This window comes from Mobula birostris, chromosome 1 (genome assembly GCF_030028105.1).
Source record: "Mobula birostris isolate sMobBir1 chromosome 1, sMobBir1.hap1, whole genome shotgun sequence".
Taxonomy (NCBI): domain Eukaryota; kingdom Metazoa; phylum Chordata; class Chondrichthyes; order Myliobatiformes; family Myliobatidae; genus Mobula; species Mobula birostris.
The window spans coordinates 242,440,474-242,458,932 of NC_092370.1; the positions used below are offsets into that span (position 1 = coordinate 242,440,474).

The window sequence follows — 18,459 nt, forward strand, 5'->3', positions numbered from 1 at the left end:
TTGACCTGTTCTACTTGCGCACCACTGATCTAAATAGGGTCGTACGGTCTGCTTCAAAAAAAGCAGTGATTCTAAAACAAAGTATATAGATCTGCAATTTGTTGTCAATCTTTAAAGTAGTTATGAACCAAAATAGCCTATTACAGTGACAGAAAGTTACAAAGCACCTTTCATTCTTTGTAGATGTGAGAATGGACGAATATGGATCAGCCATGATGAAATGACAGAGCAGACTCTATAAGCAAAATGGCCTAATGCTGCTTCTGTAATCTTATGGTCTAAATTGTATTCTTATTCCATCTTCAAGCTCAGGCAGTGCCCAGAATTTCCTCTCGTACCAGTTGAAGACTTACTCCATATCCTTAGCCCCATTTGGAAATACCTCAATTTATACTTTTGCCTCTAAATAATACTTTCCAATTAGAGGCATTACAGGTAATAATACATTCCTCAGGGTTAGTATGGCCGTAAAGTGAAACAGAAGAAAAAAAATTGTGAGCCATTGTGACCAGTGAATCTCTAGATATGTAACAGTGGTGCTCTAAAGATTTTAGTGATTTTAAAAATAAACTTGTAAGCTGCTAATAGCACTATCAATATTGTTTGAGAAGAACACTTTTAATACCTGGGTTTAACTCTCCATCTGCAAAGAATGAAAGATACTTTCTAACTTTCTGTCACTGTAATAGGCTATTTTGGTTCATAACTACTTTAAAGACTGACAACAAATTGCAGATCTGTATACTTTGTTTTAGAATTACTATTTCTTTTTTTGAAGTTATGCAGAATATACAACTCAACAAGTTACAAATACATTCTCAGTTGATGCCAAGGCTGCAGCTAAGGGTTTAGGAGCCTACTTCTGCCTGAAGACACACACTCATTGTTTTAGGAACAGCTTCACCCCTCCACCATCAAGTTTCTGAAAGGACAATGGACATGGCCTTCATGATTTTTTTTCATGTTTGCTCTTTTTTCACTACTTATTTAATTAAAAAAAATATTCCTTATTGTTTAGTTTATTATGTATTGGATTGTACTGCGGCTGCAAAACAACAAATTTCACGACATATGCCAGTGATATTAAATCTCATTCTGATTCAGATGCCCAGAAATAAGATTTTGGAATACCGAGGTGCACACAAACACACAAATACATAAAGTATACAATATAGTCTGACATAGAGAACACTTCCATGGAAAATTCTTTATTTTGCTGAGAACATTTAACAAGCTTATTTTGCAAAAAGCTTTAAAATTACGCTATCCTTCCAAGTGATCAGAAAAAAGTATAGAAATTTATGTCATTCAAGTAAGACAACTGAAACATGTCAGGGTTTACAATATTATAGTACATTTAAAATTAATAAGCACAATGTTAGCTCCAGGTAAAAACCATAATAAGGGAACATATATTCTTCTGGATATACAACCAGGTACTTATGCCATTGTTAACAAATGTCCTGACAAATCATGAGCACGATCGCCTACTCCACAGTATAAAACACTAAATCCCGCATTATTTGCGAGTTTAACAAGACTTCTTTTCTCTTTTCCCTCAAAAGAGGGTATAATTTTTCTCATTGCTTCCTACCATTTTACATGTTGCAATTTCATGATACTGCACAGCTCTTTGACTGAAGTAGCAGAAAAATGACAAAGTCTGCATTGTGTAAAAAGCAAAGTTTCAGTATTTAACTTTTTAAATTTTCACAACAAAAATGTACAACATATAAAATCTAGTAAAAAATGAAAGAGATCCTGCATGTTTTTTTAAACAATGAGAACTATATTCAGAATAACTTCTTTCAAAATTGTCAGACTTGAACTAAATGCAAAGAATAAGGAAGTTTCTCTTTCTGCATGTAACCATTTATTTAGATGTTTTTTTTCTGCTAGGACTTGTCATGGCAAGCGGTGATGTCTGAGTACCTATTTCAACTGTCACTACCTTCTTCGAATTCTTTCTTGTTGTTGGCTTCTTGACTGTAAATAAATAGATATTACACATTAATAAGCAAATACACTTCATGATGAATGCTGCTTCATTATAAAGAGCAACAGTTTGGTAAAATGTAGCTATATCTTATCTGTAGGAAACATCAACCACTCCCAACACAGCTGCAAACTAAGCACCAGGTCAACAGAGATGTCTTAGCTGATAGTTCAACATAAGCACTACACACTACAGTTCCTCATGTGATGGGTGATATGGAAAGCTCTTACCCTTTGGTGTTTTTTTTACTCTCTTTCCACTCTTTAACTCTGAGTCTGAATTGTTGCCCTCAGGATCATCATTTGGCTTAGAAATATGACGTTTCTTTAAACAAAAAGTGAAAAATATTCAATTACTTTTGAGAATATTTTGGTGATCATTTTAAAATCAACTGCTCAAGATTTAAATGAACAGTCCAAACAGCTTTCAGGAATAGGTAACACACAATCCAGGATTTTATAAATAGTAAGCACATTACATACTTGAGTGGTGCATTGTGCACCTATAGAGCAGGTTTTGATACTAGTACAAGTTCAAAGTTCCAAGAAAATTTGTTATCAAAGTACATACTGTATGTCACTATGTAGTAGCCTGAAATTCATTTTCTTGTGGACATTCATAGTAAATATAAAGAAACACAATAGAACGAGGAGCACAAATTTATTGAAAATTCCAAAGCAGAAAATTGCCCACAACTCACTCAACAAGCTATAAAGGTGCTTGCTATAGCAAATACCCAAAAACTTTTATGTAATAGTGCTGTAATTATTAAAATTATTAATTATTACTTATTCTAGCACTACACTAAGAAATATATAGTGGATGCCAGCATTTAATATAAATTAATATTTTTTTTAGTTTTTTGGAATATTTTTGAAGAAATATAAATTAAAACAAAATGGAGGTGACAACGATCTGGTTGGAAAATGTACTTTCACTGGTCTTTTCATTCTCATCTACTTGGATGTCATGAGCTCAATTTCAACACCTAAATGGGAACACATTAACCAACCACATGCCCACTCAAAAGCAGAAGGCTTGGCCAATCTTCATTGGCTAGGCTTCATTAACATGCCACATGCTGACTTTCCAACCAAAAAGCTGACAAGGACAGGAAGAGCAACGATATTAAAAAAAAACTGTCAGTAGGAAGCTGTCACCAGGCACTCATGGGATCCATGCCAAGCCTGTGCCTCAGGAGTAGGAGGAAGGCAAGGCCCAATATTTTTTCTGGGACTTTCCTGAACCACCTGCCTTAAATGGATTTTCATTTAGCATATATTATTTAATCTTGCATTTTAAATACCAAACTGAATGCAAAACAAAAATTAATGCCTTTAATCAATTGAGACAAAAGTGGAAATGAAGGCTTTTAAAATTACATTTTGATGAGTTTTCAGATGAAAGGTCATTGAGAGCCAACTCTACCACTCTTCATGTGTTGATCTGCTGAGTGCTTCAAGCATTTTCTGTTCTAAAAATACTTAAAATCCATGTTTTAAACAAAAGGACCAAAAAGCTTGCTTATGGATTAGACACTATAAAAACAAAATCCTTATATGTCAGAGCATAGCACTTTCCGGGAATTTGCAGAAAGATTAGTTTGTAAATATCAGTGTTCTGTGGATCAAACTAATTATCTTTTATTCTAGTGGAGAAGATTGATTAAAAGTGCAGATGGACATTGTGGTAAGGCAAGGGTTAAAGATAACGTCCATGAAAGAACAATCAGAGGCAGTTGAGTCAACTCAGACCTTTGAAGTGAGATCACCGAAGCTACCCTTGCTTACTGCAGACAAGATGGGGGAGAATGACTGCGGCAGTGTGAAATCAAGCTAGGTGAGTTTTACACCCAGAACAAAACCTCCTATGAGAGGGGATGACCATTGAAGACCATAATAAAACTCCTACTTTATAGAAACAAGATTTGATTGCCATCAGCTGCATTGTGGCTTTCTATTAAAACCATGTCAAGTGAAAGGGAATGTTTGCCTGCAGTAATAGTTCTGCTTTACACCAGTAAAAAAGCTTTCTGATAAGAGTGAAAAAAAAACAATAAAATTAATAGTCTTTTAGAAAGTGTACAGAAATCTGTGGAACTGAAATGCAGAAAGCGCAGGAATGAACTGGGTATTCATGATCAAAAATCGAGTAATATTAACTAAGCTGTTCTTATTGAAAAACAAAAAAAAATTGAAAATCTGAAATAAAAACAAAAAGTGCCAGAAAGACTCCGCAGGCAGGTACCACCTGTGAAAAGAGAAACAAAATTAGTGTTTCAGTCAATGACCCTTTGTCAGATCTAAGAGAGAGAACAAATTGGTTTTAACAGCGGCATAGCGCTTAGTGTGATGTTATTACAGTTGGAATATGTTCCCCCCTGACACGCGTGGGTTTCCTCCCACAGTCCAAAGACATACCAGTTAGTAGGTTGATTGTTCATTGTAAATTGTCCTGTGATTAGGCTAGTGTTGATTAGGTGGGATGCTGGGCAATGAGGTTTGTTGAGCCGGAGGGGCTTGTTCTGTGCTGTATTTTAAATAAATTAAATACAGAATGGTATGGTAGAGATGGACAGGACAAACTTAGTGAGGCCAGACTTGGTGTAAGGACAAATTTCAAATGAGATCGCCCAGCTGATCTTTTAATGGGTACAGTGAGAGTAAGAATCTGAATGAAACAGTTACAAAGAGAGCGCACAAAGAAAGTAATGTAGTTTTCAAAATGCAAACGTGTAGTCCATGCCTAACTGATCAGGCTGTGTCAATGAGAGACAAACTGAACCAATATTACATCTTCAGTCAGAACAAATATGCATTTATCTGAAATTGTAAAGTTTGATACTGAGTTTGGATACCTGCACTACAGACAGACAGAAGATTAGGTGCTGTTCCTCAAGCTCAGATCAGGTCTTGTTAGAGCAGTGCAAGAGACGGCAGACAGACAGGTCAGAGTGGAGGCTGTATGCAGATTTCAAGTGGCCAGTAACTTAAAGGTGAGAATAGACTGCACTTTAATTATCTATTCCAACCTGCACTTTGTTACCCTGTGGGATCATTAATGTCTTGAGATGGTGGGAAGGAAATGCAATTCCAAGGGAAGATGGAAGTGGGAATCGGTGGAGATGACAGAACAAACCAATGAGTCAAAGAAAATGGTCCCTTTTGAAATACTGAAAAGTGAAGGGTGTGGTATGCATCTGTTGGAAGGATTTCCTTGAAGGCGATGGAAATGGATTGTCCACTTCACACTTCTGTCTCTTCCTTTTCCTCTCAGCATTTGATTTTGTCACTACTTATTTAACTATTTAATGTACATATATACTTACTGTAATTCACAGTTTATTTATTATCATGTATTGCATTGTATCTCATGCTCACATCGGGTCTTGTTGCAAGAGACCGCAGGCAGACAGCTGCCGGAAAGTTAACAAATTTCACACCATATGTTGGTGATATTAAATCTGATTCTGATTTTTAAGAGACTGTACCCTTCATACAAGTGAGAGATATGCTCTCTGCTTGTATATACATTTACAAGTGCTAAACATTAGAAGGAAAAGCAAAAGCCTACATTCAGCAAGCATTTTATCAAGTTGAGAATTACCTAAATAGAGCTTTTGACTAAAAACTGTCTTTAGGTCCCAAAACAAAGTGACATGGGTGCAAACATCCCATATGAAACTTAATTTAAATACAAAGAGTGGTTTTCAGAAAAAGCACTTAAGAGTGCATGAATAATTAGAAATATAAGTGCCTCTGGCTATAACGATGCTTAGTTTTGGATGAGGAATTTAGTTGAGGCAGATTTTCTGAAAGGTCTCAAAGCACAATTCCCAAGAGTTCCCTGCAGTCTAAACCAATGACATTCCCTCAGAAACCACATGAAGGTTAATCAAAATTCAAAGTAAATTTATTAGCAAAGTCACCATATGCAACCCTGAGATTCGTTTTCTTGCAGGTACACTCAGAAAATCCAAGAGACATAGTAAAATCAAGGAAAGACTGCATCCAACAGGATGGATAAACAAACAATGTGTAAAACACAACAAACTGTGCTAATAAAAAGGAAACAATAGTAATAAATATCATGAACATTAGATGAAGACTCTTTGAAACTGAGTCCATAGTTTGTGGGAACAGTGATGGAGCAAGCAACGTTGAGTGAAACTATCCCCACTGGTTTAGAGCTTTGAGTTGCTAATGCACTAATAAACTGGTCTAATGAAAGAGCGTCAGCCAAAGCCTGAATCATTCTGAGCAGCTGAATAATTCCAAGAAAGACCATGCTCTCATTATAAACACAAGGGATTTTGCAGATGCTGTAAATTTTCAGCAGCACATACAGTATGCTGGAGGAACTCAGCAAGTCAGACAGAATCTATGGAGGGGAATAAAGAGTTGATGTTTTGGGTCAAGTTCCTTCATCAGAACTGGAAAGGGGGCAGACACCAAAATATTAAGGTCGGTGGGGGGGGGGGAGGGGGCGGAGAGAAGAACATCAATTTCTCTAACTTCCAGTAACTTTCCACACCCTCCTTCCTCTCTTTTTCCATTCCCCATTCTGGTTACCCTCTCACCCCTTCTCTTCTCCTCACCTGCCCATCACCCCCCTTTGGTTGCCTTCTTCCTTTCCTTCATGAATCACTCTCCTCGCCTACTAGATTCCTTCTTCTTTAGCTCTTTACCTCTTTCACTTTTTCCTTCTCAGCTTCTTACTTCATTCCCCTTCCCACACACACACCTTTCCCCTCACCTTGTTTCACCTATCACCTGTCAGCTTGTATTCCTCTCTCTCCCTCTACCTTCTTAATTGGCTGTAAAATGCTTTGGGATATCCTGACATAAATAGCCATACAAATAAAATAAATAGATTTAGGATATTGCAGCCATAATGGGATAAATGTTTAATTTTATAGGCACATTCACAGTCAAAATCATTCAGTCTTTCCTAACCAGAAGGCCTGGATGAACCATGAGATCTGCAATCTGCTGAGGGTCAGATCAGTGCCAATCAGGTCTGGCGACCAAGTAGGATACAAGGGGTCCAGGTACGATCTCCAGAAAGGCATCTCACACACAAAGTAGCAATTCAGGACCAAACTTGAACCACTGACAGCTGTGGCAGGATTTGAATGCTATCACCTCTACAACGTGAAACCAAGCAACATAGGTAACAACAAAGCCTCACTCCCAGATGAGCTCATTGCCTTTTATGCTCACTTTGACTATCAAAACATGCAGCCACCTTCGCACACTCCCGCAGCCTCCCGATGGCCCTGTGATTTCATCAGAGCTGTCTGAGCTGTCATCAGAGCATCCTTCAGAAGGATGAACCCATGGAAAGCATCCAGCCCAGACGGGTATCTGGCCGAGTACTAAAGACCTGTGCTGATCAATTGGTTGGAGTGTTCACCGATACCCTCAGCCTCTTGTTTCGGCAGTTTGAGCTACCCACCTGCTTCAAGCATATTCAGTGCCCAAGAATAATGTGATAAAGTGCTTTGACAGGTTGGTGATGAAATATATCAAGTCCTGTTTCAGGAGCAACTTGGATCTACTCCAGTTTGCTTATTGTCACAACAGGTAAACAGTGAATGCCATTTCATTGGCTCTTCACTCAATTATGGAACATCTAGACAGCGAAGATACATGTATCAGGATGTTTTTCATTGATTATAGCTCGGCAGGCAATACTATCATATCCACAAAACTAATCAATAAGCTTTAAGTCCTGGGTCTCAATACCTCCTTGTGCAACTGGAAACTATTTCGTCACCTGCAGATCCCAGTCAGTTCAGATTGGCAACAACATCTCCTCCACAATCTCGCTCAGCATAAGGCTGTATGCTTATCACCCTGTTCTACTCGCTTTATACTTACAGTATGACTGTGAGGCTAAGCACAACTCCAATGTCATATTTAAGTTTACCAACAGCACCACTATTGTTGACCAAATCAAGGTTGGTGACAAGTCAGCATATAGGAGGGAAATTGAAAATCTGGCTGAGTGGTACCACAGCAACAACAACCACCTCCCACTCAACGTCAGCAAGACCAAGCAGCAGAAGAGGAAACTAAAGGTCCATGAGCCAGCCCTCCAGAGGTGGAAAGGGTCAGCAATTTTAAATTGCAAGGTGTTATTATTTCAGGGGACCTGTCCTAGGTCCAGCAAGTAAGTGCATCATGAAGAAAGCATAGCAGCGTCTTTACTTTCTGAGAAGTTTGCAAAAATTCGGCATGGCATCTAAAACTCCTATAGATGTGTGGTGGACAGTATTACTGGTTACATCACAGCCTGATTTGCAGACACCAATGCCCTTGTATTTAAAAAGTAATGAGTACAGCCCAGACCATCACATGACAAGCCCTCTCCACTACTGAGCACATCTATACAGAGCGCTGTCACAAGAAAGCAGCATCCATCATCAAGGATCCCCACCATCCAGGCCACGCTCTTTTCTCGCTGCTGAAATCAGGAAGGAAGTACAAAAGCCTCAGGACCCACACCACCAGGTTCAGGAACAGTTATTACCCCTCAACCACCAGGCTCTTGAACCAGAGAGGGCAACTTCATTCACTCCATCACTGAATTGCTCCCACTGAAATGGACTCACTTTCAAAGACTCTTCACCTCATGTTCTCGATATTTAATTTTTATCTTTCATTTTGTATTTGCACCGTGATCGTTGTCCCCCTGTTGGGTGTGGTCCTTCACTGATTCTATTGCTTCTTGTATTTACAGTAATCGGAAAGGGGATAGTGCCTTATGATCGCTGGTGGGACCACTCACTGCTGGAGAGGGAAAGGCTTACCTCTGTGCTTGCACAATGTCACCTAGGTTTTCTGCATTTGGATATGGACTTCAGACTATAGACTTTTCTTTTCCAGTCTTATAGTTTTTTAAAAATATTCTGTGTTTTTTGCCCAACCTTGTTTTTTTTTGTGCAAGGAGAAAGAATTTGGGGGTTGATGATGGTGCTGCAGTTATTTTCTTTGGTTTTATTTGGTTTTGTTTCAGTTATTTGGTTTTGTGGCTATCTGGAGAAGAATTTCAGAGTTGTATACTTTGATAATAAATGAACTTTTAAACAGGAAGTTCACTATGAGGTTCATCTGTAATTGTTGAACTATAGTTCATTCAAGGAATCTCAGTACTAACTTGGTCACTGAACTTCATCCCTACTCAAATAAACTCTCATAATCACATGAACATACCATAGTGAAAGATAATGGATGCATTGGTCATGATCTTTCAAGAATCACTTGATTCTGGCATAGTCCCGGAGGACTGGAAAATTGCAAATGTCACTCCACTCTTTGAGGAGGAGGAAGACAAAAGAGGAAATTATAGGCCAGTTAGTCTAACCTCAGTGGTTGGGAAAGTGTTGGAGTCTATTATTAAGGACGAGATTTCAGAGTACTTGGAGACTAATGATAAAATAATTCAAAGTCAGCATGGTTTCTGTGAAGGGAAATCCTGCTTGACAAATCTATTAGAATTCTTTGAGGAAGTAACAAACCAGGTGGACTAAGAAGAGGCAGTGGATGTCATTTGCTTAGATTTTCAGAAGGTGCCTCACATGAGGCTGCTTAAGAAGATAAAATCCTGTGGTGTTACAGGAAAGAATTGGGATGCATAGAGGGGAATAAAGGGGGCCTTTTCTAGTTGGCTGCCAGTGACTTGTGGTATCCCTTGAGGGTCAGTATTGGGACTACTACTTTTCACATTGTTTGTCAACGATTTAGATAGCGGAATTGATAGCTTTGTGGCAAGGTTTGCGGGTGACACGAAGATAGGTGGAGGGCTAGGCAGGACTTAGACAACTTGGAAGAATGGGCAAAAAAAGTGGCAGATGGAATACAGTGTTGGGAAATGTATGATATTGCATCTTGGTAAAAGGAACAATAGTCCAGACTATTTTCTAAATGGGGAGATAATTCAAACATCAGAGGTGCAAAGGGACTTAGAAATTTTCGTGCATGACTCCAGGAAGGTTAATTCAAAGGTTGAGTCTCTGGTAAAGGAAGCGAATGCAATGATGGCATTTATTTCAAGGGGAAAGAATATAAAAACAAGGAGATAATGCTGAAGCTTTACAAGACACGGTAAGGCTGCACTTAGAGTATTGTGAACAACTTTAGACTCCTTAGAAACTATGTATTGTCATTGGAGAGAGTCCAGAGGAGGTCCAAAGAAACATAGAAAACCTACAGCACAATACAGGCCCTTCAGCCCACAAAGCTGTGCAGAACATGTCCGTACCTTAGAAATTACCAAGGGTTACCCATAGCCCTCTATTTTTCTGAGCTCCATGAACCTGTCAGGAATCTCTTAAAAGACCCTATCATATCCACCTCCACCACCATCGCCGGCAGCCCATTCCATGCAGTCACCACTCTCTGAGTAAAAAAAAACTTAACCCTGATATCTCCTCTGTACCTACTTCCAAGCACCTTAAAACTGTGCCCTCTCATGCTAGTCATTTTAGCCCTGGGAAAAAGCCTCTGACTATCCACATGATCAATGCCTTTCATCATCTTATATACCTCTATCAGGTCACCCCTCATCTTCTGCCGCTCCAAGGAAAAAAGACCGAGTTCACTCAACCTATTCTCATAAGATATGCTCCCCAATCCAGGTAACATCCTTCACGAGGATAATTCTGAGAATGAAGGGGTTAACATATGAGGAGTGCTTGGCAGCTTTGGGCCTGTACTCACTGGAATTTAGAAGATTGCATGGGGTTCTCATTGAAACCAACTGAATGTTGAAAGGACGAGATAAGGTTCTTGTGGACAGAACGTTTCTTCTGGTAGGCACTAGAGGGCACAGTCTCAAAATTGAGGGGCAACCTTTTAGAACAGAAGAAAAGAGTAATTTTCTTAGCCAAAGAGTGGTGAATCTGTGGATTGCTTTGTCACAGACTGCAGTGGAGGCCAAGTCTGTGGGTAAATTGGAAGCTGATAGATTTCTGATTAGTCGGGGCATCAAGGGATATGGTGAGAGAGCAGGCATATGGGGTTGAATGGGATCCGGGAGAGCCATGATGAAATGTCAGAGCAAACTCAATGGGCTGAATGGACTAATTCTGCTATGTCATGTGGACTTTTGGAATGGTTCTTTTGAATTCTAAGCATTACAGCAGCATAAAATCAGACAATTCATCTTAATATCCCAAACCTAAATTTTCTGAAACTAAGTTATCAACATTATTATTACTAATGCACAACTTAATTCTGAAGTGTTTACAGCTGATAGTTGGTTTCAGCATACCAACTCGTGTTTTCAGAGACAGATGTCCTATACCATTAACTGAGATCCAGAAAGTGGCAAGGAAAAGCATAAGGCGTGGGAAGTAAATTTGATCTCAAGTCATATTTAAGGCTACAGATTATGGACAATATGTAACTCCTGAATAATTAGTTAACTGCTCTGTTTAAGATAAAAAAGTGCTGAAGAGATCTTCATTATCTATAACTCTTATTCTTTTCAGCGTATACAAAGATGCTTGGAAATTTAAATATGAGGTGATTAGTTTTCCCACGTAGTCCACCTGACAATTTTATACCTATCAAAAGTAGCATGCCTTTTCAAATATCTCTTCCTAACCTCTCTGGAAATCTTTTCAGACTTCCTTCTTTCCAAAAGTGCTTTAAAGTGTAGGCAAAATGTGTGCAGTTAAAAGCACAAAAAAAATCATATGACCAGAGACTGAAGTCTTCATTCCTAAAAGCTGACACGCACAACTAGAAAAGAAAATGTGAAAAATTTCAAAAATTAACTTCTTTTCCTACTCAAATCATTTAATGATCCTGTCCTCCTCAGTAATCTCTCCAGCTTTACATTGTCTGCCTAGAACACAGACCAGATCAGCACAGGAACAGGCTATTTAGCCCACAATGTTGTGCTGAACCAAATAAATTAGTAATCAAATGGCAAACTCAACTAGACTAATCCGTTATGCCTACACAAAGTCCATGTTCCTCCATTTTCCTCAGATTCATAATCTTACAAACCACTATCAGAATCTTCCCCTCAGCCTCTGCCACTCCTGAGAAAACAACCCAAAGTCTGTTCAGCCTCTCATTATAGAACATGCCCTCTAATCCAGGCAGCACCCTGGTAAACCTTCTGCAAAGCCTTGACATCTTTTCTATAACTGGGTGACTAGAAGTGCATGTGATATTCTGGATGTAGATTTGCCTACTTCAAACTCTGGGTACGGGGATAACTACACGTTCAGGCACTGGAATTAGCCTTTGGGATTCTCTTCCCTTAAAATATCAAGTCAACCAAGCCACTGCTGTTGCCCTCCCCACTTCTCAGTGGAATGCACCTCCGTGAAACACTTTATGCTAGTTCCTGCATTTAATGGTACTACATTTGGAATAATCCACCCTCGAGTATGTCATAAAATTGTGATTTAATCACCACTGTTGCAAAACTAACATAATGGATGTGTCTCGAAGATACAAAATATAATTTATATAATATCTAAATTTACACCACTTTTATAATTTACTTCAAGCATAAATGTTCAACAATGCAGTTCAAGTAATCAGCAAATATTTAGTAACTGCCTATAAGAAAATAATTACTGCTCATTTTAAAAGATAAATGCCATAGGAACCATAATATGCAAAAGACACATTTAAAGCAATGTCAATGCTTGTAGACACAGCCCAGACTACAGAGTTTAATTTACAGACAAATTCTTATTACAAAATAATAAACATACGATGTCAGGCACTAATATATGCACATTTGAAATCCCTCCACAAGTAAAATAGTCTCAGGCATCAGAATAATTGTACAATAGAAACAGACACAAGAACAAGTCCACTATTTTTAAAGAGCCTTCTATTTGCTGGAACAGCTTTGGACTGCAGCCTAGATAAGCAGACAATAGAGGGGATAAAATTGCGATTTAAACTGCAGTTAGTCAAATGCTATGGCAGATCTTTGTTTAGCTAATTGTTTTCCCATAGCCAAATGGCAAGCTTAGTCAAGAAATCAATGCAGAGAACACTGTTGGTATTGTTTGGCCCAAGAAAAGAGTACTGCTAATTCTCCTCGTTTGAACCAATTTTTGAGATTCCTTAATTCTCTTTCAAAACCTTGGATACTCTCCAGGGCATGGTGTATAGTATTTTATCATTTTATAATAACTCTGAACAAATTTTTAAATGGTTAGCAACAATTGGCTTACACTCTAATCACTGCATTTATTTTTTCACATGCTGCTTAATACCACATTTCATTTCTGAGGTAACATACTTCCCAAGTGCTCGAGGGAAAAATAGGTTTGTACGGCCATTAGTGAAATTTGGCATTTCCTTCCCCCTTCCCCCTCCCTTTCCAAGGGCTTAAGGTGCAGCTTTGTACGCAACCACCTTGGCCAATAGCTGCTAGATGTAATCAACAGGCCACAATGGCTCATCGCTGCAATGGCTTGTTTTACATTGAAAATGTAACAGCAGGTTGCTAAGAGTTTTCTTTTGGATACACAGTAATAAATCAACAGCTACAATTCTCAGCTACCAATGAGTACAGTGCATCTTTTCCCTTCATCTCTGCCTCATCATTACCATCTAAACCCTGCTGCGTTGAACAGATTGGTTTGATAATTACACACAATAACTGCAGTGGGCACGTAACCCTCAGCTGGCACAGGGCAGATCCTGAGCGGCAACTTCCATATGTAAACTACACTGATTAAGTGTATGAGGTACACCCTCCCCTGCCTGTCTGCAGCTCTGATTAGTAGCATTCAAGCGCTGACATTACCATATGTCAAAATCAGGAGATAGCAGGTCAGTAAAGAGTTATAAAAATTTCAAAGCACTATTTAATCGAACACTGTATTCTACTTTAGAACAATTACAGTCCTAATCCAGTCCTGAATTCAAAACTATAATCTCAAGAGGCAAACCTTTAATCATATTTCACACCACTTTGGAAATTCTCATTTTCACTTAATAGTGTTCTTCAGTTATCATGCTCTCTTCATTCTCCTTAAACCAGTGCTGCTGTTGCAAAGTGTCATCAGCTCTTTGCACCTCACCCACATGGTCATCTATCAGTTTGATCCACGATAGAGAGTGCTGACAGATTAGTTACAAGCAGATGAAATGTCAAAGTTACCAACTCCACCTCACTCAATGTACTTTTCAGCAGAATTCGTCAGAAAGCTTATGGGAAGAGAAACTTTAGTTGATCTTTTTTTTTTTTTGCACTGGCTGAGAGGCACCAAACTGATAAAATTATTTTGCACTTTGTCTCAAAATCCCAAACCACTTATGTAAGACTTAACAGTCAAGCATTGGAGCTTGAATGATTCTGCATTGCACAAAGCAGATCTTTCCTTTAATTGCTTCCACTAGGATTTCCACATCTTTCACTGAGAACCTCATGGCATGCTCCTCAGTGTCAGTATCTTCTCCGCATTGCACGATTATACTTCCTGCAGTACATGTTCAGTGATGTTCGAGAAGTCCTGTCAAAGGCGGTAATCTCACTGTTTGGTTGCTGTTTGACATGAAACGGTAGTGCCGTGTCATTGCACTATTTGCCACATGTTTCATGTTTCAAACATCAAGCTGTAATTTTCAAATTCCAGAAAATGAATATTGCAATGGAAAGGATAACTCCATAACTAGCTAGTATTAAAACAGCTGCTAACTTTCAGCCAGTTTAAAAAAATCAGTATACAGTATCTAGGCCTTTATCTTCCATCATTTACTTTTCTTGAGCAAAAAATGTTGTATTTGACAGCTTACTAACTGCATAGTTGGTACTTCTTGCCCTGGCAATCAGCAGTTTGATATACATTCCAAAAAAATACTGTCAGTTTGTTTTAACAGGTAGGTCTCTCGCCACTGCGGGTTCTCTCTCCACTGCATTGTTTTTGCAGTCCAGGCCGATACTTCAAAGCATCATTTCCACTATTGTGTATTGTTGGAACACAGAAGATAATTTGAATTCAAGATGTCACTAGTGTTAAAAGACAGCATATAATCCTATCTTTATAATTTTTCAACATCAACAGCATTGTCTGTCCGCCAACTGAAAAAAAAACTTTATCCAAACTTGTCAAATTGATTATTTCAATGTCCTTTTGGTCAGCCTGCCATTTCTCCTGCTTTGCCCTATACTATCCTGCTTCAAATAGTCTCATCCAGCACCTTATTCAAATCTACGTTGTCTCCTAATTCTTCATTGCCTGAAAATCTAACTCCTCCAAGAGGACCAAAACCTTGTCATGGTTTGGAGGTTTGCGTGCCTCAATGACCCAGAGATCTATACCAGCCTGGCAATGAAGAATGGGGTTGATGATCAGCGTGGGGTTGATGATCTCCACCGTGGCCAGCTCTTCTCCCGTTTGGGCCACGCGCCTTCCCCCCTTTTGCGGAGGCCACTCGGCCTCCACGTTCAGAGGTTCAGCTTATGGCCAACAACCCTGACTGGTAAAACAAAACTGTTACGGAATCAGCAAAAAAGAATCCTTTTACATCAGAGTGTGACACTATTCTTGAAACTACATCTGGGACTTGCATGACGGACAGACGTGAAAATCAAGAGGAAGCCACTGACATAACGAAGGAAGCCCTGAACACTAGAGATGGAAGACCTTCATTGCTGCTCTAAATGCCAACGGCATAATGGGCAGTTAGTAAGAAAATCTAACTAGTTTCTAGGCTTAAATTCCTGCATGGCCTTACTGCAATCCCTATACTATTCATAAGTAGAGATGGTGCCAGTACCAAATTGATGATGTAATTTGGTTGGTTTAGGAACCATGACCCTATAAAAACTAAATGCAAGTTCCTGCCCAATGGGTGCATCAAAAGAACACCTGTACTCTTGACACATATGCTGACAGAACTGGTCTGGGCAGTGCTCCATATGTAATGGCCAGCTGCTTCATTCATACTGACACAAGCAGCATATCATAAGCTTAAATGACAGCTTTTGTAATCCCTGTCCTCAGCACATCTTTATCAAATTATTTCAGTGGTTTCATTCTAAATGGAGAGCACATCTTTGTCCAGCAAACCATTTTCTTTGAGTCTTTGCTTAACCCATTTGGAAACAATCATGAATGTTTCCAACATTCGCTCTCACAGTAATGTGACGAAAAAATTAAAACTTACATAATGTGCTATGCTTCAATTTGTAGATTATTTGCACAATCACTTCCAGGATATTAAAGTATCTCCTTCACATTGAAACATAAATACATTCAAAATTAAGAAGCAAATTTCCAGCTCTGCACATCAACAAGATTATAATACTGTGAAAGAAAACACCACTTCGGCAACCTGCACTGCAACCAGTAGTTACTCAATAAGCAAATTGCTATTTCACGAGAAAGATTCTGAAAAGATAAGCAATCCTTATCCTTGATTTACTTGCTAGCCCATAAGTCTTTACCCATCTTCAAGAAGGAAACATACAGAGATCAGATAGAGAATTCTATTTCAAAACGTTTCCTGCAAAGGGTTAACAACTAGATAAAGGTCATAGAGAAGTACAGCATGTAAACAGGCCCTTTGTCCCATCTAGCCTGTGCTGAACCATTTAAACTGCCTACTCCCATCGGCCTGCACCAGGATCTCTGCCACCATTTCCCTTTCATCCCTGTACCTATCCAAACTTTTCTTAAATTTTGAAATAGAAATCGCATTCAACACTTGCGCTGGCAGCTCGTTCCACACTCTCATGACGCTGTGAGTGAAGAAGTTTCCCTCAAATCCTCAAATGTTTCCATTGGTGCTCTATGAGGTAATGTTATGTAATCTTTTATATTCATTCAATAGGCAGACAAAATTGGGCTAGTTATTTTTAATACTCATTAGAAAGTTTGCTGGTTCAAAGAATAGTTGACTTACGTTGACATTTTCCAATTTAGGAGAGTTCACCCACTAACCCACCCTCCTGCTGAAGAGCATCACTATAACATGAAGTCACTTCCACCATACTTTACAGTAGAGATAGTTTAACCTGACTGATCCTCAGTATTAGATTTATGCCACACGTTGTTGAGGCAGAAAAATTCCACTTTAGGCTCATCCGACCACAAGATCTTTTTCCACATTTCATAGTATCTTTATGGACAAAGATGTGCTTTTTTTTAAAGCAGGGCTTCTTCTTAAATATTCTTTTTGTGCAAGACCTTAGAGATTGTGGAGCCACTAACTTCATCTCCAGTTGCAGACAATGACTTCGTACAGCTCATTCAGAATGACTGTTAGCGTCAGCTTTTATAAGTGCCGTTCTTCTCTGACGACTAAGATTAGAGTGGCAGCCTAAACCACAGTGTGGCTGTGGTTTCATACTTTTCACGATGGACTGCACCAAGCTCTAAAGGTATATTCAGTGTCTTTGACATGGTCTTGTACCCTTCCCCAGATGTGAGCTTCTCTACTATCATTTGCCTGACTTGTCTTGAATGCTCTTTTATTTTCATTTTGGTTTGGTCTGTTGAAAATCTACCATACTCTTGGACCTTACAGAGAGGTGGAAGGCATTCTTATGAATTAATTGAAAACAGGTGATCTGTCAATTTTCTACATCAACAAATTGATGGGTTGGTAAGGTCATACAGTAAATTGCACCTGAGGAAAGCTAGTGCAATAAACACTTTTTCAGCCTCAATTTTGTTTTATTTTTAGTAAATTGTTGACAGGTTCAGGAATTATTCTTTTGATTTGACATGATGCACAATGTTTTGTACATCAGCTCAAAAAAATTCTTCTTCAATATATTTTAAATTTAGAAAATGAAACAGTAAAATTTGAAAATAGTTGTGGGTGCTGAATACCCTTTCAAGGCACTGTACAATCAATGTATATAAGGTATCTTATGTATTTCTATTTATCGCATTTTTGTTTAGTATTGTGTTCTTTATCTTATTGATTTATTTTAATGCTGCATTAGATCCGGAGTAACAATTATTTTATTCTGCTTACACGTGTGTATTGGAAATGACATTAAACAATCTTGAATAATTTGACTTTGTAAAATGAAGATTTAGACAATATACGAAGATGTTTCCTTACAGAAGTCGCAGCAAGTTTTTAAATGATCTGGAACTCACCAATGATAAATGGTGGATACAGTCAATTCAGGCTTGTCAAAAGAAACAACAGAAAATTGAGAGAAAATAACTTGCAGTTCTATGGGGAAATAGTATCCATAAGAAGTATCCACCTCGCTTGGAAATTTTCATGTTTTATTGTTTTACAACATTGAATCACAGTGGATGTAATTTGGCTTTTTTTTTTGTACTGATCAGCAGAAAAAGACTCTTTGGTGTCAAAGTGAAAACATCTGTACAAAGTGATCTAAATTTAAAACACAAAATAATTGATTGCATAAGTATTTGCCACTCTTTAACATGACACACCAAATCAATGTTGGTACAGCCAATTGGTTTCAGAAGTCATTTAATTAAATGG

At 38.5% G+C, this 18,459-nt stretch overlaps 1 protein-coding gene across 3 annotated transcripts in view; it reads right to left on the reverse strand.

Annotated features, from left to right (window-relative positions):
• Nucleotides 1–1,178: 1,178 nt before the first annotated feature.
• Nucleotides 1,179–18,459, reverse strand: part of vrk1 (VRK serine/threonine kinase 1) — a 93,700-nt gene continuing 76,419 nt past the window's right edge. For 2 of the 3 annotated variants that reach the window (XM_072274384.1, XM_072274375.1), the window contains exons 13-14: nt 2,227–2,320; nt 1,181–1,986 (exon numbers count right to left, since the gene is read on the reverse strand). In XM_072274384.1, coding sequence (XP_072130485.1) covers nt 1,874–1,986; nt 2,227–2,320 — 207 coding nt within the window. In that variant the 3' untranslated portion in view covers nt 1,181–1,873. Of the gene's footprint in view, nt 1,987–2,226; nt 2,321–18,459 lie in introns of all 3 variants that reach the window. The other variant, XM_072274367.1, reaches the window with a different exon arrangement.